At 44.6% G+C, this 21,720-nt stretch overlaps 1 protein-coding gene across 2 annotated transcripts; it reads right to left on the bottom strand.

Moving 5' to 3' along the window:
- Nucleotides 1-334: 334 nt before the first annotated feature.
- On the bottom strand, nucleotides 335-8,306 carry LOC109883575 (protein FAM111A). Of its 2 annotated transcripts, none has more exons than XM_031810901.1 (4): nucleotides 7,929-8,306; nucleotides 7,760-7,834; nucleotides 4,182-4,241; nucleotides 335-3,893 (listed from the first exon to the last, which is right to left on the bottom strand). In XM_031810901.1, exons 1-4 carry the CDS (start codon nucleotides 7,974-7,976, stop codon nucleotides 1,896-1,898), a joined length of 2,181 nt encoding a protein of 726 aa, XP_031666761.1. In that variant the 5' UTR covers nucleotides 7,977-8,306; the 3' UTR covers nucleotides 335-1,895. The 2 variants fall into 2 exon arrangements, with proteins under 2 accessions (XP_031666761.1, XP_031666762.1); XM_031810902.1 differs by having other exon boundaries at nucleotides 7,760-7,831; nucleotides 7,929-8,300.
- Nucleotides 8,307-21,720: the final 13,414 nt, after the last annotated feature.

Here is a 21,720-nt window from a genome sequence, read left to right as displayed (position 1 = left end):
ACCAGGTATTTATATATATAACCCTAACCCTTTATTTAACCAGGTATTTATATATATATAACCCTTTATTTAACCAGGTATTTATATATATAACCCTTTATTTAACCAGGTATTTATATATATAACCCTTTATTTAACCAGGTATTTATATATATAACCCTTTATTTAACCAGGTATTTATATATATAATATATAACCCTAACCCTTTATTTAACCAGGTAGACCAGTTGAGAACAACTCATTTACAACTGTAACCTGGCCAAGATAAAGCAAAGCAGTGTGACACAAACAACAACACAGTTACACATGGAGTAAACAAACATACAGTCAATAATACAGTAGAAAAGCTTCTCCTGGGCTTTTATATTGAAGATTAAAACAAACAATGGTTACAGTACGTCTCCTTGGCAGAAAACAATACAATCATGTCAGACTAGCGTATGTTAAACTACAATTCCCATGGAAAGATCTCAGGTTTATTTGACTCAATAGTAGAAGCCTAAGAACAGGTCTGTATTGAGGAATGTAATCATGATCTGCCTAAGAACAGGTCTGTATTGAGGAATGTAATCATGATCTGCCTAAGAACAGGTCTGTATTGAGGAATGTAATCATGATCTGCCTAAGAACAGGTCTGTATTGAGGAATGTAATCATGATCTGCCTAAGAACAGGTCTGTATTGAGGAATGTAATCATGATCTGCCTAAGAACAGGTCTGTATTGAGGAATGTAATCATGATCTGCCTAAGAACAGGTCTGTATTGAGGAATGTAATCATGATCTGCCTAAGAACAGGTCTGTATTGAGGAATGTAATCATGATCTGCCTAAGAACAGGTCTGTATTGAGGAATGTAATCATGATCTGCCTAAGAACAGGTCTGTATTGAGGAATGTAATCATGATCTGCCTAAGAACAGGTCTGTATTGAGGAATGTAATCATGATCTGCCTAAGAACAGGTCTGTATTGAGGAATGTAATCATGATCTGCCTAAGAACAGGTCTGTATTGAGGAATGTAATCATGATCTGCCTAAGAACAGGTCTGTATTGAGGAATGTAATCATGATCTGCCTAAGAACAGGTCTGTATTGAGGAATGTAATCATGATCTGCTTAAGAACAGGTCTGTATTGAGGAATGTAATCATGATCTGCCTAAGAACAGGTCTGTATTGAGGAATGTAATCATGAAATAAACTAATTAATATATGAAAACATAATGATACAGTTTAGACTTTGAATTTTACTTCACTACATTCCTAAAGAAAACTATGTACTTTTTACTCCATACATTTTCCCTGACACACAAAAGTACTCATTACATTTTGACAGGAAAATAGTCAAATTCAGGAAAACATCCCTGGTCATCACTACTGCCTCTGATCTGGAGGACTCACTAAACAGAGAAATCCCTGGTCATCCCTACTGGCTCTGATCTGAAGGACTCACTAAACAGAGAACATCCCTGGTCATCCCTACTGCCTCTGATCTGGTGAACTCACTAAACAGAGAACATCCCTGGTCATCTCTACTGCCTCTGATCTGGTGAACTCACTAAACAGAGAACATCCCTGGTCCCTTTTAGCCTCTGCTCTGGAGGACTCACTAAACACAAATGCATCGTTTGTAAATGTTGTCTGAGTGTTGGAGTGTGCCCCTGGCGATCCATACATTTTCAAAACAAGAAAATGGTGCCGTCTGCTTTGCTTAACGTAAGAAATTTGAGATGATTTACACTTTTACTTTTGATACTAAAGTACATTTAGAATCAAATCTTTTTAGACTTCAGTACTATTTTCCTGGGTGACATTCACCTTTTGAGTAACTTTCTATATTATATATAATTTATGTATCTTTTTTTTATTTTACTTAAATATGACAACTGGGCATTTTTTTCAATTGTCATAGATATCATCCACCTCCATGGCTTCGACCCCTGTGACGTCGACCCCTGTGACGTCGACCCCTGTGGCTTTATCAAAGAGGAACTGGTGGAAGGTTCCCTGATCTGTAGCCGAAGAGTTACTGTTGACCGGCAGCTTCTCCTGAAATGCCTTGACCAGGCTGGCATTATCAGACTGTGCCTTGACTCTTTCCATCACTACGTCTAATTTCATACTCCTCTGGCTCAGGAATCCCTGTAGCACATCAACCCTTTTCCTACGCACCGCTTGAATGATGATCTCCTCAAGTATGCCTGACAGCGGAATGGCATACTCTATGACACTCTGGGTTTTCCCTCTTTTACCCTGGTAGGAGTAGCCTGCTGTATGCATAGCGATCAGCTGGCAGTACTCATTGAAGACTGGAGAGCCAGAGGCACCGTGGAAGAAACAGGTGTCATAGGTAATCTTTTCTGTGTCCCTCGGTAGATGTGTGTCGATGTCCCATTTCTCCTCAAAATATCTGTTGTTTATGACATATAAGAATTCCTTATTTTCTCTTACATGTTTTTCTACAGCTCGTTTACGATCTCCATGTTGAATGATAAAGCAGGGGTCTTTCTGTTTCACCCCACCCTCGGGGTGGCCGATGATGCAGATTCCACCCTTTAGAGACGGAAAGCTGAAGGTGTCAATCAAGCTTGAAGGCAAGGTGATGTCAGGATCTGAGCTAAGCTCCAGCAGAGCGAAGTCAAGATCCCCAGAATCAACTTTTCCATAGGCTACAACCTCACTTTGCACTGGTATCTGCTGCGTTCTCTCATCCAGGTCTTCAAAGTCAAACGTGACTGTTACCGATTGTTGCAGCTTGTTAGTTATCGGCTCATAGATTTGATGGACAACATGGGCGTTTGTAAGGATGAACTTTTCAAACAGAAGGAAGCCAGTTCCTTTTGCATTCCCTTCAATTCTCACCTGACAAACAGAAGCACTCAGCTCCATTAGTCTCTTCACTTTCTTCACCTCTTGGAAGCTCTGTGTTTTCTTTCCAAACTCTACTCTTAAGAATTGTTGCACGTCTGAAGGCTTTTTCAAATTCTCTCTCTCTTTCAAGTGATCTACCAAACCTGCATATTGGGAACGCAGGATGTTTAGGATCTCTTTAGAGTTTGGAATCTCTTGCCGTTTTTGCTTCACTACCAGATAACTACCATCTTTTCCTGCCTCTTTTGACTGCAACTGTGTTTTAACCGTGTCTGTTGTGGTAGGATTCTGAGGAGAGAGAGCTGCTTCCGATGTTACACCAGAGGGGACGGACAGCTCTTCAGTTGGTGTGTTGTCCCAATCCTCAAGACTATCTGGTTGTGGCTGAGATACACGACCGATACGTTTCACCTTCACAATCAACATTTCACCTTTACGACCTTGATGACTTTTCCCATCAAGACCATCAACTGGCTGGGACATCTCTGTGTCGACACTGGTCTCTGGCTCAGAAAGAACACAGCGTGTTTTCAAGACGGTTTTATCAAATCTCCCATCTCTCCTCAAGGCTTGCTTCACCTTTTCCCCTTTGTAGCAGTACACACAAACATACTTCACTTTCTTCTTTAGCTCTGGGTTTTTCATTACTTTCGTTTTAATATTTTGTCCACCCTCAGTTTCAACACAGAAAGTCATCAACTTGTCAGGTTGTATTTTTGGTGGGTTACTCTGTTTGTTAAGGCCCCGGGTATCTGAAGAACCACCGTTTAGAAGTCTGATGAAGCTGACTGTCAGTAGCTCATTGTTATCAATTAAATGACAGGGGAAATGTGTACTGACAGCTGCCCGTGGTTCTTTCTCTCTTTGGATGACAATTTCCATCCCCTGTCTTATCTTTGTCGTATTCTTGAACTCCGTGCTTGTTCGCAGTGCATCCAGGACCGTTCCATGAGTATGGCATGTAACTCTGCGTTGTTGGTATCCGAAGCGGTATCGGAAAGAATGGCTTTCATCATGTGCTTCTTTCTGTGACAGAAGAGATGTAAGTGTTAAGGCTCAGGGGATTAGAACCACAGTCTCCCTCTCAGGAAACCAATGTCAACCATTAGGCCAAGAGGAAATTCTCCCTTGGTCCGAGAGTGACAACGATTTTAAGACGCAGGAAGAGAGTGACTCCGCCTCACCTCCGCTTGTAAAATAGAAGACTATTAAAAAGAACTCATAATTTACTATTATTAATGAACAGACAAATAAATTGGAAAAGCTAAACAGTACCAACTAAAGCAAATACAGGCAGATGAATGCATGTCGAACCTTGATATGAGGATCCTGAGATTGGCGAGATGTTCCTGGCTGGTTGTCCGAGGATTTACCCTGATGAGTTTGTAATGGATGAGTTACAACATATACATCAACTACAATTACAAGAAAAGGGTCATTTTTCATCTAAACAAATTGTGTGACTTGCTTCAGCTGTCTTTGAAGGTTAGTGGAATCATTTCTGAAGTTTAAATTGTTAGAGGCTAATGTTGAAAAGTTGGGGCTAGTATTAGAGGTCGACCGATTAATGGAATGGCCGATTTCAAGTTTTCATAACAATCGGAAATCTGTATTTTTTACACCATTATTTAATGTTTATTTAACCTTTATTTAACCTTTATTTAACCTTTATTTAACTAGGCAAGTCAGTTAAGAACACATTCTTACTTTCAACGACGGCCTAGGAACAGTGGGTTAACTACCTTGTTCAGGGGCAGAAAGACACATTTTCATCTTGTCAGCTCGGTGGACCCAATCTTGCAACCTTACAGTTAACTAGTACAACGCAATAACGACCTGCCTCCTGCCTCTCGACTGCCTGTTACTCGAATGCAGTAAGCCAAGGTAAGTTGCAAGCTAGCATTAAACTTATCTTATAAAAAACAATCAATCATAATCACTAGTTAACTACACATGGTTGATGATTTTACTAGATATTATCTAGCGTGTCCTGCGTTGCATATAATCTGACTGAGCATACAAGTATCTGAGTATCTGACTGAGCATACAAGTATCTGAGTATCTGACTGAGCATACAAGTATCTAAGTATCTGACTGAGCGGTGGTAGGCAGAAGCAGGCGCGTAAACATTCATTCAAACAGCACATTCAGGCGTTTTTCCAGCAGCTCTTCGTTGTGCGTCAAGCATTGCGCTGTTTATGACTTCAAGCCTATCAACTCCCGAGATTAGGCTGGTGTAACCGATGTGAAATGGCTAGCTAGTTAGCGCGCGCTAATTGCGTTTCAAACGTCACTAGCTCTGAGCCTTCTAGTAGTTGTTCCCCTTGCTCTGCATGGGTAATGCTGCTTCGATGGTGGCTGTTGTCGTTGTGTTCCTGGTTCGAGCCCAGGGAGGAGCGAGGAGAGGGACGGAAGCTATACTGTTACACTGGCAATACTAAAGTGCCTATAAGAACATCCAATAGTCAAAGGTTAATGAAATACAAATGGTATAGAGAGAAATAGTCCTATAATTCCTATAATAACTACAACCTAAAACTTCTTACCTGGGAATATTGAAGACTCATGTTAAAAGGAACCACCAGCTTTCATATGTTCTCATGTTCTGAGCAAGGAACTGAAACGTTCGCTTTCTTACAGGGCACATATTGCACTTTTACTTTCTTCTCCAACACTTTGTTCTTGCATTATTTAAACCAAATTGAACATGTTTCATGATTTATTTTAGGCTAAATTGATTTCATTGATGTATTATATTAAAGTTAAAATACGTGTTCATTCAGTATTGTTGTAATTGTCGTTATTACAAATAAATAAATCACCCGATTAATCGGTATCCACGTTGAAAAATCATAAATCGCTCAACCTCTAGCTAGTATAGTAGTGACTGTATTATAAATACTAGAGGGATAGTAGTAATGGTGGTAGTAGTAGTGGTGGTAGTAGTAATGGTATTAGTAGTAGTAGTGGTGGTATTAGTAGTAGTGGTATTAGTAGTAGTGGTATTAGTAGTAGTAGTGGTAGTAGTAGTAGTGGTAGTAGTAGTAGTATTAGTAGTAGTGGTGGTAGTAGTAGTGGTATTAGTAGTAGTAGTAGTGGTATTAGTAGTAGTAGTAGTGGTATTAGTAGTAGTAGTGGTAGTAGTGGTGGTAGTAGTAGTAGTATTAGTAGTGGTGGTATTAGTAGTGGTATTAGTAGTAGTGGTGGTAGTAGTAGTAGTGGTGGTAGTAGTAGTGGTATTAGTAGTGGTATTAGTAGTAGTGGTGGTAGTAGTAGTGGTATTAGTAGTAGTGGTGGTAGTAGTAGTGGTATTAGTAGTAGTGGTATTAGTAGTAGTGGTGGTAGTAGTATTAGTAGTAGTGGTAGTAGTAGTGGTATTAGTAGTAGTGGTGGTAGTAGTAGTGGTATTAGTAGTAGTGGTATTAGTAGTAGTGGTATTAGTAGTAGTAGTAGTATTAGTAGTGGTGGTATTAGTAGTGGTATTAGTAGTAGTGGTGGTAGTAGTAGTGGTGGTAGTAGTGGTGGTATTAGTAGTAGTGGTGGTAGTAGTAGTGGTGGTATTAGTAGTAGTGGTGGTAGTAGTAGTGGTGGTAGTGGTAGTATTAGTAGTAGTGGTATTAGTAGTAGTGGTATTAGTAGTAGTAGTGGTATTAGTAGTAGTATTAGTAGTAGTATTAGTAGTAGTGGTGGTATTTTCTTTTCTTTATTTAACTAGGCAAGTCAGTTAAGAACAAATTCTTATTTTCAATGACGGCCTAGGAACAGTGGGTTAACTGCCTGTTCAGGGGTAGAACGACAGATTTGTACCTTGTCAGCTCGGGGATTTGAACTTGCAACCTTCCGGCTCTAACCACTAGGCTACCCTGCCGCCCCGTAGTAATGGTGGTAGTAGTAGTAGTAATGGTGGTAGTAGTAGTGGTAGTAATGGTGGTGGTAGTAGTAGTTAGTAGTGGTGGTAGTGGTAGTAGTAGTAATGGTGGTGGTAGTAGTAGTAGTGGTAGTTGTATTAGTTGTAGTGGTAGTTGTAGTGGTGGTAGTATTAGTTGTAGTGGTGGTAGTATTAGTTGTAGTGGTGGTAGTATTAGTTGTAGTGGTGGTAGTATTAGTTGTAGTGGTAGTAGTATTAGTTGTAGTGGTAGTAGTATTAGTTGTAGTGGTAGTGGTGGTAGTATTAGTTGTAGTGGTAGTAGTATTAGTTGTAGTGGTAGTAGTATTAGTTGTAGTGGTAGTAGTATTAGTTGTAGTGGTAGTAGTGGTAGTATTAGCTGTAGTGGTAGTAGTGGTAGTATTAGTTGTAGTGGTATCTAGCATAAACAGTGCTAAGGGAATGTAATTGTTTGTACTATTCTTTTAACTAATTTCTGTCTTCTATTCATGTGCTGTTCTAGGAACCAATTTCTGTGTTCATGCAAGTGGCTGACTGTACAAATCCTCACTATCAGTAGCTGCAGTTTGGCAGTACGACCAGATTTTGTTTGGAGAACAAACAAAAGATCTCTGTTTCAAGGTTTCAGCTTAGAGAGGAGGAGCCTCGTAAGGCATCACATGCTACGAACCAGCCTTGGTCCGTCACACGAATAGAACAAAACGGTAATGATTCATTAATTATGCTAAATCATGCAAATATAAAACTTGTCTGTGTATAGCCGTGTATAAGACAACTGCTGGGTCTTATGAGGCAGAGCTCCTGATTAACATGTGTACTAGCACGCTGACAATAAACAATTATTTATTTAAAGATTGACTTTGAGTGTCCCTGTGTAAGAATTGTAAGAAACAAAGAAGAGTCAGAAATAAGTTGTACAATATTTAAAGTGTAACTGCTGAAGCAAGTCACACTAACAAAATAAAACTAAGATTAAAAGTAACATGACAGAGTGTGTGGGTGTCACCTTGGCATCAGCTCCTGGAGATTGGTCAGGAGTTTGTTGTTGGTTGTTTGAAGTATTACTTGGACTAGTAATCTTCTGTAATTTAGAAAAAACACCATCACATTTTGTAGGTTTTGGCAGTAACTCAAGTTGTAGAAAAGCTGGTTTGGTAGAACTCCTTTCAAAATACCTTCAAAAATGTATCCAGTTTCTGTTGTTTCTGCCCTAGATCTCCCATGGTTTTATGTTCAGGCAACAGCACAGTTCAATTCTGCCAGCAGCACAAACAAAGATGCCACTTCCATATGGTAATGAGGAAACCTTCAAAATAAAAGCTTGCATTTCAACACATTGTAATAATTAGTTGAATAATAAGATAACATTGGACAGTGATTAAAATGATATTGTGCCAGCAAGAAAAGGCCATAAGTTATTTATGAGATGTAAAAAATATTTAGGACCAATTATGAAAACTACAATTTTTATTATCCTGTTGTCTTGTCACTTTATCCATACATACATTCACATATCTACCTCAATTACCTCATACCCTGCACATCGACTCAGTACTGGTACCCTGTATATATAGCCATGTTATTACCTGGTACCCTGTATATATAGCCATGTTATTACCTCATACCCTGCACCCTGTTCCTGGAGAGCTACCACCCTGAACAGGGTTGGAGAGAGAACCTACAGGGTGGGAGCTCTCCAGGAACAGGGTTGGATCAAAAACCTACAGGATGGGAGCGCTCTAGGAACAGGGTTGGAGAGAGAACAGGGTGGTAGCTCTCCAGGAACAGGGTTGGAGAGAACTTACAGGGTGGGAGCGCTCTAGGAACAGGGTTGGAGAGAACTTACAGGGTGGGAGCGCTCTAGGAACAGGGTTGGAGAGAACCTACAGGATGGGAGCGCTCTAGGAACAGGGTTGGAGAGAGAACCTACAGGGTGGGAGCGCTCTAGGAACAGGGTTGGAGAGAGAACTTACAGGGTGGGAGCGCTCTAGGAACAGGGTTGGAGAGAGAACTTACAGGGTGGGAGCGCTCTAGGAACAGGGTTGGAGAGAGAACAGGGTGGTAGCTCTCTAGGAACAGGGTTGGAGAGAGAACTTACAGGGTGGGAGCGCTCTAGGAACAGGGTTGGAGAGAACCTACAGGATGGGAGCGCTCTAGGAACAGGGTTGGAGAGAGAACAGGGTGGTAGCTCTCCAGGAACAGGGTTGGAGAGAGAACTTACAGGGTGGGAGCGCTCTGGGAACAGGGTTGGAGAGAACCTACAGGATGGGAGCGCTCTAGGAATAGGGTTGGAGAGAGAACCTACAGGGTGGGAGCGCTCTAGGAACAGGGTTGGAGAGAGAACCTACAGGGTGGGAGCGCTCTAGGAACAGGGTTGGAGAGAACCTACAGGGTGGTAGCGCTCTAGGAACAGGGTTGGAGAGAGAACAGGGAGGTAGCTCTCCAGGAACAGGGTTGGAGAGAGAACTTACAGGGTGGGAGCGCTCTGGGAACAGGGTTGGAGAGAACCTACAGGATGGGAGCGCTCTAGGAACAGGGTTGGAGAGAGAACCTACAGGGTGGGAGCGCTCTAGGAACAGGGTTGGAGAGAGAACCTACAGGGTGGGAGCGCTCTAGGAACAGGGTTGGAGAGAACCTACAGGGTGGTAGCGCTCCAGGAACAGGGTTGGAGAGAACCTACAGGGTGGGAGCGCTCTAGGAACAGGGTTGGAGAGAACAGGGTGGGAGCGCTCTAGGAACAGGGTTGGAGAGAACCTACAGGGTGGGAGCGCTCTAGGAACAGGGTTGGAGAGAGAACCTACAGGGTGGGAGCGCTCTAGGAACAGGGTTGGAGAGAACCTACAGGGCCTACACAACAGCTTTCAACATACCAGTATTTGTGTAAATTTTTTAAAGAAATGCTGGTATACATTTTAATTTCACCAGGCAAGTCAGTTAAGAACAAATTCTTATTTTCAATGACGGCCTAGGAACAGTGGGTTAACTGGTCCAGGAACAGTGGGGTTAACTGGTCTAGGAACAGTGGGGTTAACTGGTCTAGGAACAGTGGGGTTAACTGGTCTAGGAACAGTGGGGTTAACTGGTCTAGGAACAGTGGGGTTAACTGGTCTAGGAACAGTGGGGTTAACTGGTCTAGGAACAGTGGGGGTTAACTGGTCTAGGAACAGTGGGGTTAACTGGTCTAGGAACAGTGGGGTTAACTGGTCTAGGAACAGTGGGGTTAACTGGTCTAGGAACAGTGGGTTAACTGGTCTAGGAACAGTGGGTTAACTGGTCTAGGAACAGTGGGGTTAACTGGTCTAGGAACAGTGGGGTTAACTGGTCTAGGAAACAGTGGGTTAACTGGTCTAGGAACAGTGGTTACTGGGTCTAGGAACAGTGGGTTAACTGGTCTAGGAACAGTGGGTTAACTGGTCTAGGAACAGTGGGTTAACTGGTCTAGGAACAGTGGGTTAACTGGTCTAGGAACAGTGGGTTAACTGGTCTAGGAAACAGTGGGGTTAACTGGTCTAGGAACAGTGGGGTTAACTGGTCTAGGAACAGTGGGTTAACTGGTCTAGGAAACAGTGGGTTAACTGGTCTAGGAACAGTGGGGTTAACTGGTCTAGGAACAGTGGGGTTAACTGGTCTAGTGGGTTAACTGGTCTAGGAACAGTGGGTTAACTGGTCTAGGAACAGTGGGTTAACTGGTCTAGGAACAGTGGGGTTAACTGGTCTATAGTGGGTTTAACTGGTCTAGGACATGTGGGTTAACTGGTTCTAGGGACAGTGGGTTAACTGGTCTAGGAAACAGTGGGGTTAACTGGTCTAGGAACAGTGGGGTTAACTGGTCTAGTGGGTTAACTGTCTAGGAACAGTGGGTTAACTGGTCTAGGACAGTGGGTTAACTGGTCTAGGAACAGTGGGGTTAACTGGTCTAGGAACAGTGGGTTAACTGGTCTAGGAACAGTGGGTTAACTGGTCTAGGAACAGTGGGTTAACTGGTCTAGGAACAGTGGGTTAACTGGTCTAGGAACAGTGGTTAACTGTCTAGGAAACAGTGGGTTAACTGGTCTAGGAACAGTGGGTTAACTGGTCTAGGAACAGTGGGTTAACTGGTCTAGGAACAGTGGGTTAACTGGTCTAGGAACAGGGGTTAACTGGTCTAGGAACAGTGGGTTAACTGGTCTAGGAACAGTGGGTTAACTGGTCTAGGAACAGTGGGTTAACTGGTCTAGGAACAGTGGGTTAACTGGTCTAGGAACAGTGGGTTAACTGGTCTAGGAACAGTGGGTTAACTGTCTAGGAACCGTGGGTTAACTAGGTCTAGGAACAGTGGGGGTTAACTGGTCTAGGAACAGTGGTTAACTGGTCTAGTTGGTTAACTGGTCTAGGAACAGTGGGTTAACTGGTCTAGTGTTAACAGTCTAGGAACAGTGGGTTAACTGGTCTAGGAACAGTGGAACAGTGGGTTAACTGGTCTAGGAACAGTGGGTTAACTGGTCTAGGAACAGTGGGTTAACTGGTCTAGGAACAGTGGGTTAACTGGTCTAGGAACAGTGGGTTAACTGGTCTAGGAACAGTGGGTTAACTGGTCTAGGAACAGTGGGGTTAACTGGTCTAGGAACAGGGGTTAACTGGTCTAGGAACCAGTGGGTTAACTGGTCTAGGAACAGTGGGGTTAACTGGTCTAGGAACAGTGGGTTAACTGGTCTAGGAACAGTGGGTTAACTGGTTCTAGGAACAGTGGGTTACTGGTCTACCTAGAACAGTGGTAACGGTCTAGGAACAGTGGGTTAACTGGTCTAGTGGGTTAACTGGTCTAGGAACAGTGGGTTTAACTGGTCTAGGACAGTGGTTAACTGGTCTAGAACAGTGGGGTTAACTGGTCTAGGAACAGTGGGGTTAACTGGTCTAGTGGGTTAACTGGTCTAGGAACAGTGGGTAACTGGTCTAGGGACAGTGGGTTAACTGGTCTAGGAACAGTGGGGTTAACTGGTCTAGGAACAGTGGGGGTTAACTGGTCTAGGAACAGTGGGTTTAACTGGTCTAGGAACAGTGGGTTAACTGGTCTAGGAACAGTGGGTTAACTGGTCTAGGAACAGTGGGGTTAACTCGGTCTAGTGGGTTAACTGTCTAGGAAAGTGGGTTAACTGGTCTAGGGACCGTGGGTTAACTGGTCTAGGAACAGTGGGGTTAACTGGTCTAGGAACAGTGGGGTTAACTGGTCTAGTGGGTTAAACTGGTCTAGGAACAGTGGGTTAACTGGTCTAGGGACCGTGGGTTAACTGTCTAGGAACAGTGGGGTTAACTGTCTAGGAACAGTGGGGTTAACTGGTCTAGGAACAGTGGGTTAACTGGTCTAGGAAAGTGGGTAACTGGGTCTAGGAACAGTGGGTTAACTGGTCTAGGAACAGTGGGTTAACTGGTCTAGGAACAGTGGGTTAACTGGTCTAGGAACAGTGGGTTAACTGGTCTAGGAACAGTGGGTTAACTGGTCTAGGAACAGTGGGGTTAACTGGTCTAGGAACAGTGGGTTAACTGGTCTAGGAACAGTGGGTTAACTGGTCTAGGAACAGTGGGTTAACTGGTCTAGGAACAGTGGGTTAACTGGTCTAGTTGGTTAACTGGTCTAGGAACAGTGGGTTAACTGGTCTAGGAACAGTGGGTTAACTGGTCTAGTTGGTTAACTGGTCTAGGAACAGTGGGTTAACTGGTCTAGTTGGTTAACTGGTCTAGGAACAGTGGGTTAACTGGTCTAGGAACAGTGGAACAGTGGGTTAACTGGTCTAGGAACAGTGGGTTAACTGGTCTAGGAACAGTGGGTTAAACTGGTCTAGGAACAGTGGGTTACTGGTCTAGGAACAGTGGGTTAACTGGTCTAGGAACAGTGGGTTAACTGGTCTAGGAACAGTGGGTTAACTGGTCTAGGAACAGTGGGTTAACTGGTCTAGGAACAGTGGGTTAACTGGTCTAGGAACAGTGGGTTAACTGGTCTAGGAACAGTGGGTTAACTGGTCTAGTTGGTTAACTGGTCTAGGAACAGTGGGTTAACTGGTCTAGGAACAGTGGGGTTAACTGGTCTAGTTGGTTAACTGGTCTAGGAACAGTGGGTTAACTGGTCTAGGAACAGTGGGTTAACTGGTCTAGGAACAGTGGGTTAACTGGTCTAGTTGGTTAACTGGTCTAGGAACAGTGGGTTAACTGGTCTAGGAACAGTGGGGTTAACTGGTCTAGTTGGTTAACTGGTCTACGGAACAGTGGGTTAACCTGGTCCTAGAACAGTGGGTTAACTGGTCTAGGACAGTGGGTTAACTGGTCTAGGAACAGTGGGTTAACTGGTCCTAGGACAGTGGGTTAACTGGTCTAGAACAGTGGGTTAACTGGTCTAGGAACAGTGGGTTAACTGGTCTAGTTGGTTAACTGGTCTAGGAACAGTGGGTTAACTGGTCTAGGAACAGTGGGTTAACTGGTCTAGTTGGTTAACTGGTCTAGGAACAGTGGGTTAACTGGTCTAGGAACAGTGGGTTAACTGGTCTAGGAACAGTGGGTTAACTGGTCTAGGAACAGTGGGTTAACTGGTCTAGGAACAGTGGGTTAACTGGTCTAGGAACAGTGGGTTAACTGGTCTAGGAACAGTGGGTTAACTGGTCTAGGAACAGTGGGTTAACTGGTCTAGGAACAGTGGGTTAACTGGTCTAGGAACAGTGGGTTAACTGGCCTAGGAACAGTGGGTTAACTGGCCTAGGAACAGTGGGTTAACTGGTCTAGTTGGTTAACTGGTCTAGGAACAGTGGGTTAACTGGTCTAGGAACAGTGGGTTAACTGGTCTAGGAACAGTGGGTTAACTGGTCTAGGAACAGTGGGTTAACTGGTCTAGGAACAGTGGGTTAACTGGTCTAGGAACAGTGGGTTAACTGGTCTAGGAACAGTGGGTTAACTGGTCTAGGAACAGTGGGTTAACTGGTCTAGGAACAGTGGGTTAACTGGTCTAGGAACAGTGGGTTAACTGGTCTAGGAACAGTGGGTTAACTGGTCTAGGAACAGTTGGTTAACTGGTCTAGGAACAGTGGGTTAACTGGTCTAGTTGGTTAACTGGTCTAGGAACAGTGGGTTAACTGGTCTAGGAACAGTGGGGTTAACTGGTCTAGTTGGTTAACTGGTCTAGGAACAGTGGGTTAACTGGTCTAGTTGGTTAACTGGTCTAGGAACAGTGGGTTAACTGGTCTAGTTGGTTAACTGGTCTAGGAACAGTGGGTTTACTGGTCTAGGAACAGTGGGTTAACTGGTCTAGGAACAGTGGGTTAACTGGTCTAGGAACAGTGGGTTAACTGGTCTAGGAACAGTGGGTTAACTGGCCTAGGAACAGTGGGTTAACTGGCCTAGGAACAGTAGGTTAACTGGTCTAGGAACAGTGGGTTAACTGGCCTAGGAACAGTGGGGTTAACTGGTCTAGGAACAGTGGGTTAACTGGCCTAGGAACAGTGGGTTAACTGGTCTAGTTGGTTAACTGGTCTAGGAACAGTGGGTTAACTGGTCTAGGAACAGTGGGGTTAACTGGTCTAGGAACAGTGGGGTTAACTGGTCTAGGAACAGTGGGTTAACTGGTCTAGGAACAGTGGGTTAACTGGTCTAGGAACAGTGGGTTAACTGGTCTAGGAACAGTGGGTTAACTGGTCTAGGAACAGTGGGGTTAACTGGTCTAGTTGGTTAACTGGTCTAGGAACAGTGGGTTAACTGGTCTAGTTGGTTAACTGGTCTAGGAACAGTGGGTTAACTGGTCTAGTTGGTTAACTGGTCTAGGAACAGTGGGTTTACTGGTCTAGTTGGTTAACTGGTCTAGGAACAGTGGGTTAACTGGTCTAGTTGGTTAACTGGTCTAGGAACAGTGGGTTAACTGGTCTAGTTGGTTAACTGGTCTAGGAACAGTGGGTTAACTGGTCTAGGAACAGTGGGTTAACTGGTCTAGGAACAGTGGGTTAACTGGTCTAGGAACAGTGGGGTTAACTGGTCTAGGAACAGTGGGGTTAACTGGTCTAGGAACAGTGGGGTTAACTGGTCTAGGAACAGTGGGGTTAACTGGTCTAGGAACAGTGGGGTTAACTGGTCTAGGAACAGTGGGGTTAACTGGTCTAGGAACAGTGGGTTAACTGGTCTAGGAACAGTGGGGTTAACTGGCCTAGGAACAGTGGGGTTAACTGGTCTAGGAACAGTGGGTTAACTGGTCTAGGAACAGTGGGTTAACTGGTCTAGGAACAGTGGGTTAACTGGTCTAGTTGGTTAACTGGTCTAGGAACAGTGGGTTAACTGGTCTAGGAACAGTGGGTTAACTGGTCTAGGAACAGTGGGTTAACTGGTCTAGGAACAGTGGGTTAACTGGTCTAGTGGGTTAACTGGTCTAGGAACAGTGGGTTAACTGGTCTAGGAACAGTGGGTTAACTGGTCTAGTTGGTTAACTGGTCTAGGAACAGTGGGTTAACTGGTCTAGGAACAGTGGGTTAACTGGTCTAGGAACAGTGGGTTAACTGGTCTAGTGGGTTAACTGGTCTAGGAACAGTGGGTTAACTGGTCTAGGAACAGTGGGGTTAACTGGTCTAGGAACAGTGGGGTTAACTGGTCTAGGAACAGTGGGGTTAACTGGTCTAGGAACAGTGGAACAGTGGGTTAACTGGTCTAGGAACAGTGGGTTAACTGGTCTAGGAACAGTGGAACAGTGGGTTAACTGGTCTAGGAACAGTGGGTTAACTGGTCTAGGAACAGTGGAACAGTGGGTTAACTGGTCTAGGAACAGTGGGTTAACTGGTCTAGGAACAGTGGGTTAACTGGTCTAGGAACAGTGGGTTAACTGGTCTAGGAACAGTGGGTTAACTGGTCTAGGAACAGTGGGTTAACTGGTCTAGTTGGTTAACTGGTCTAGGAACAGTGGGTTAACTGGTCTAGTTGGTTAACTGGTCTGGGAACAGTGGGTTAACTGGTCTAGGAACAGTGGGGTTAACTGGTCTAGGAACAGTGGGGTTAACTGGTCTGGGAACAGTGGGTTAACTGGTCTAGGAACAGTGGGTTAACTGGTCTAGGAACAGTGGGTTAACTGGTCTAGTGGGTTAACTGGTCTAGGAACAGTGGGGTTAACTGGTCTGGGAACAGTGGGTTAACTGGTCTAGGAACAGTGGGTTAACTGGTCTAGGAACAGTGGGTTAATTGGTCTGGGAACAGTGGGTTAACTGGTCTGGTAACAGTGGGTTAACTGGTCTGGGAACAGTGGGTTAACTGGTCTAGTGGGTTAACTGGTCTAGGAACAGTGGGTTAACTGGTCTGGGAACAGTGGGTTAACTGGCCTAGTGGGTTAACTGGTCTAGGAACAGTGGGTTAACTGGTCTAGTGGGTTAACTGGTCTAGTGGGTTAACTGGTCTAGTGGGTTAACTGGTCTAGGAACAGTGGGTTAACTGGTCTAGGAACAGTGGGGTTAACTGGTCTAGGAACAGTGGGTTAACTGGTCTAGGAACAGTGGGTTAACTGGTCTAGGAACAGTGGGTTAACTGGTCTAGGAACAGTGGGTTAACTGGTCTAGGAACAGTGGGTTAACTGGTCTAGGAACAGTTGGTTAACTGGTCTAGGAACAGTGGGTTAACTGGTCTAGTTGGTTAACTGGTCTATGAACAGTGGGTTAACTGGTCTAGGAACAGTGGGTTAACTGGTCTAGGAACAGTGGGTTAACTGGTCTAGGAACAGTGGGTTAACTGGTCTAGGAACAGTGGGGTTAACTGGTCTAGTTGGTTAACTGGTCTAGGAACAGTGGGTTAACTGGTCTAGTTGGTTAACTGGTCTAGGAACAGTGGGTTAACTGGTCTAGTTGGTTAACTGGTCTAGGAACAGTGGGTTTACTGGTCTAGGAACAGTGGGTTAACTGGTCTAGGAACAGTGGGTTAACTGGTCTAGGAACAGTGGGTTAACTGGTCTAGGAACAGTGGGTTAACTGGTCTAGGAACAGTGGGTTAACTGGTCTAGGAACAGTGGGTTAACTGGTCTAGGAACAGTGGGTTAACTGGTCTAGGAACAGTGGGTTAACTGGCCTAGGAACAGTGGGTTAACTGGCCTAGGAACAGTGGGTTAACTGGCCTAGGAACAGTGGGTTAACTGGCCTAGGAACAGTGGGGTTAACTGGTCTAGGAACAGTGGGGTTAACTGGCCTAGGAACAGTGGGTTAACTGGTCTAGTTGGTTAACTGGTCTAGGAACAGTGGGTTAACTGGTCTAGGAACAGTGGGGTTAACTGGTCTAGGAACAGTGGGGTTAACTGGTCTAGGAACAGTGGGTTAACTGGTCTAGGAACAGTGGGTTAACTGGTCTAGGAACAGTGGGGTTAACTGGTCTAGTTGGTTAACTGGTCTAGGAACAGTGGGTTAACTGGTCTAGTTGGTTAACTGGTCTAGGAACAGTGGGTTAACTGGTCTAGTTGGTTAACTGGTCTAGGAACAGTGGGTTTACTGGTCTAGTTGGTTAACTGGTCTAGGAACAGTGGGTTAACTGGTCTAGTTGGTTAACTGGTCTAGGAACAGTGGGTTAACTGGTCTAGTTGGTTAACTGGTCTAGGAACAGTGGGTTAACTGGTCTAGGAACAGTGGGTTAACTGGTCTAGGAACAGTGGGGTTAACTGGTCTAGGAACAGTGGGGTTAACTGGTCTAGGAACAGTGGGGTTAACTGGTCTAGGAACAGTGGGGTTAACTGGTCTAGGAACAGTGGGGTTAACTGGTCTAGGAACAGTGGGGTTAACTGGTCTAGGAACAGTGGGGTTAACTGGTCTAGGAACAGTGGGTTAACTGGTCTAGGAACAGTGGGGTTAACTGGCCTAGGAACAGTGGGGTTAACTGGTCTAGGAACAGTGGGTTAACTGGTCTAGGAACAGTGGGTTAACTGGTCTAGGAACAGTGGGGTTAACTGGTCTAGGAACAGTGGGTTAACTGGTCTAGGAACAGTGGGTTAACTGGTCTAGTGGGTTAACTGGTCTAGGAACAGTGGGTTAACTGGTCTAGTGGGTTAACTGGTCTAGGTGGTCTAGGAACAGTGGGTTAACTGGTCTAGGAACAGTGGGGTTAACTGGTCTAGGAACAGTGGGGTTAACTGGCCTAGGAACAGTGGGGTTAACTGGTCTAGGAACAGTGGGGTTAACTGGTCTAGGAACAGTGGGGTTAACTGGTCTAGGAACAGTGGGTTAACTGGTCTAGGAACAGTGGGTTAACTGGTCTAGTGGGTTAACTGGTCTAGGAACAGTGGGTTAACTGGTCTAGTGGGTTAACTGGTCTAGGAACAGTGGGTTAACTGGTCTAGGAACAGTGGGTTAACTGGTCTAGTTGGTTAACTGGTCTAGGAACAGTGGGTTAACTGGTCTAGGAACAGTGGGTTAACTGGTCTAGGAACAGTGGGTTAACTGGTCTAGGAACAGTGGGTTAACTGGTCTAGGAACAGTGGGTTAACTGGTCTAGGAACAGTGGGTTAACTGGTCTAGGAACAGTGGGTTAACTGGTCTAGGAACAGTGGGTTAACTGGTCTAGGAACAGTGGGTTAACTGGTCTAGGAACAGTGGGTTAACTGGTCTAGGAACAGTGGGTTAACTGGTCTAGGAACAGTGGGTTAACTGGTCTAGGAACAGTGGGGTTAACTGGTCTAGGAACAGTGGGTTAACTGGTCTAGGAACAGTGGGGTTAACTGGTCTAGGAACAGTGGAACAGTGGGTTAACTGGTCTAGGAACAGTGGGTTAACTGGTCTAGGAACAGTGGGTTAACTGGTCTAGGAACAGTGGAACAGTGGGTTAACTGGTCTAGGAACAGTGGGTTAACTGGTCTAGGAACAGTGGGTTAACTGGTCTAGGAACAGTGGGTTAACTGGTCTAGGAACAGTGGGTTAACTGGTCTAGGAACAGTGGGTTAACTGGTCTAGGAACAGTGGGTTAACTGGTCTAGGAACAGTGGGTTAACTGGTCTAGGAACAGTGGGTTAACTGGTCTAGGAACAGTGGGTTAACTGGTCTAGGAACAGTGGGTTAACTGGTCTAGGAACAGTGGGTTAACTGGTCTAGTTGGTTAACTGGTCTAGGAACAGTGGGTTAACTGGTCTAGGAACAGTGGGTTAACTGGTCTAGTTGGTTAACTGGTCTGGGAACAGTGGGTTAACTGGTCTAGGAACAGTGGGGTTAACTGGTCTGGGAACAGTGGGTTAACTGGTCTAGGAACAGTGGGTTAACTGGTCTAGGAACAGTGGGTTAACTGGTCTAGGAACAGTGGGTTAACTGGTCTAGGAACAGTGGGTTAACTGGTCTAGTGGGTTAACTGGTCTAGGAACAGTGGGGTTAACTGGTCTGGGAACAGTGGGTTAACTGGTCTAGGAACAGTGGGTTAACTGGTCTAGGAACAGTGGGTTAACTGGTCTGGGAACAGTGGGTTAACTGGTCTGGGAACAGTGGGTTAACTGGTCTGGGAACAGTGGGTTAACTGGTCTAGTGGGTTAACTGGTCTAGGAACAGTGGGTTAACTGATCTGGGAACAGTGGGTTAACTGGCCTAGTGGGTTAACTGGTCTAGGAACAGTGGGTTAACTGGTCTAGTGGGTTAACTGGTCTAGTGGTTAACTGGTCTAGTGGTTAACTGGTCTAGTGGGTTAACTGGTCTAGGAACAGTGGGTTAACTGGCTGTTCAATAAATACAATATTACAATAAAATATGTCAAATTATAATTTATTTCCCCCCCCCTCCCCCCTCCAAAGGTGGTTGCAATGCTTTGAAAAACAGTTGAACTGCACAGGTGCAAAAACGTTTTATATTCCCAAGTTTAGCATGTCTATGCAGCGGGACTCTTACTTTGAAGGGGTAAAATAATCTGCAATCGTGCCGCCAGCATAATATCCAGCTGCTAGTTAGAACGGTAAATCAACTTCAGAAGAGTATTAGAGCCAAGCGAAGAGAGCAGAAATAAAATGTACTTAAAAAGGTTGACTTTGGGCAAAAACAACAGCTTTAAACTGTATAATTGATCAATACCCCAATCATGCCAGGTCATTTAATTTAAAAAATAACAAAATGGCTGAATAAGATATTTAGCTACAGAAGTGCCATTTCTTACAGATCTCTACAGCTTCCGTCCAAAACAAATCCTGTAAAATGACGTCAACACGTACTGGAGGGCAGTGGAGGCTGCTGACGGGAGGACGGCTCATAATAATGGCTGGAAAGGAGCGAATGGAACGGCGTCAAACAAATAGGAAACCATGTGTTTGATACTATTCCACATACTCCGCTCCAGCCAATACCACGAGCCTGTCCTCCCAAATTAAGGTGCCACCAACCTCCTGTGCTGGAGGAGTTACTGGCTAGGTACAGAGTCTAGCTTAGCTAACAAACTAGCTACAGTGACTAGCTTAGCTAACAAACTAGCTACAGTGGCTAGCTTAGCTAACAAACTAGCTAGTGGCTAGCTTAGCTAACAAACTAGCTACAGCATGACCAGAAAAACACATGGATGAACCACTTATGCCACACCCCATTTCTGTCTGAAAATTGAGAAAGAAGCAGAGTAGGACTGTTTTTTTGTACCCAAAGTTGACCTCTTTTTTTCTCTTTCTTTTTTTAAAACGTTTTTTTTTTTTTAAATGCATGAATAACACTTCAAATTCTTAGAATGTTGAGAATAAAGTATTATATTGAGACGAGTCTAAATTACACTTAGTTAAATAATAATGTGTACATTTAATTTCAAGAACATCTTTCCTCCTCAACCTTACTACTTAACTAGTCAAGTATCACCACTCCTCCTAAACCCTCCCCTAGTCAAGTATCCCTCCTCCTAAACCCTCCCTAGTCAAGTATCCCTCCTCCTAAAACCCTCCCTAGTCAAGTATCACCACACCTCCTAAACCCTCCCTAGTCAAATATCCCTCCTCCTAAACCCTCCCCTAGTCAAGTATCCCTCCTCCTAAACCCTCCCCTAGTCAAGTATCCCTCCTCCTAAAACCCTCCCCTAGTCAAGTATCACCACTCCTCCTAAACCCTCCCCTAGTCAAGTATCCCTCCTCCTAAACCCTCCCCTAGTCAGGTATCCCTCCTCCTAAACCCTCCCCTAGTCAAGTATCCCTCCTCCTAAACCCTCCCCTAGTCAAGTATCCCTCCTCCTAAACCCTCCCCTAGTCAAGTATCCCTCCTCCTAAACCCTCCCCTAGTCAAGTATCACCACTCCTCCTAACCCTCCCCTAGTCAAGTATCCCTCCTCCTAAACCCTCCCCTAGTCAAGTATCACCACACCTCCTAAACCCTCCCCTAGTCAAGTATCCCTCCTCCTAAACCCTCCCCTAGTCAAGTATCACCACTCCTCCTAAACCCTCCCCTAGTCAAGTATCACCACTCCTCCTAAACCCTCCCCTAGTCAAGTATCCCTCCTCCTAAACCCTCCCCTAGTCAAGTATCCCTCCTCCTAAACCCTCCCCTAGTCAAGTATCACCACACCTCCTAAACCCTCCCCTAGTCAAGTATCACCACACCTCCTAAACCCTCCCCTAGTCAAGTATCCCTCCTCCTAAACCCTCCCTAGTCAAGTATCACCACTCCTCCTAAACCCTCCCCTAGTCAAGTATCCCTCCTCCTAAACCCTCCCCTAGTCAAGTATCACCACACCTCCTAAACCCTCCCCTAGTCAAATATCCCTCCTCCTAAACCCTCCCCTAGTCAAGTATCCCTCCTCCTAAACCCTCCCCTAGTCAAGTATCCCTCCTCCTAAACCCTCCCCTAGTCAAGTATCACCACTCCTCCTAACCCTCCCCTAGTCAGTTATGGAATGAGTTCCTAATATGTATTCCGTACCATGCTGATCCCAGTAGTCATGTGATTATGGCTGAGAAAAATATCCTGCTGTAGCCTTCTCCCTCCAAAATGTTTGACTTTATTCTCTAAATATTATTTCTACTTTATTCTCAATTTTATTAAAAAAAATGTTCTCAAAATATTT

Source organism: Oncorhynchus kisutch, linkage group LG30 (genome assembly GCF_002021735.2).
Source record: "Oncorhynchus kisutch isolate 150728-3 linkage group LG30, Okis_V2, whole genome shotgun sequence".
Lineage (NCBI taxonomy): Eukaryota > Metazoa > Chordata > Actinopteri > Salmoniformes > Salmonidae > Oncorhynchus > Oncorhynchus kisutch.
This window is presented reverse-complemented; position numbering and strand designations above follow the sequence as displayed.

Bases quoted from the DNA above. Each gene is read 5' to 3' on its own strand.
- LOC109883575 (XM_031810901.1), bottom strand. From the start codon at position 7,976: ATGGGAGATCTAGGGCAGAAACAACAGAAACTGGATACATTTTTGAAG. The intron at 7,835-7,928 runs GTATTTTGAAAG...TCTAAATTACAG, and splicing joins AACTGGATACATTTTTGAAG to AAGATTACTAGTCCAAGTAA. The intron at 4,242-7,759 runs GTGACACCCACA...CAAACTCATCAG, and splicing joins CTCCAGGAGCTGATGCCAAG to GGTAAATCCTCGGACAACCA.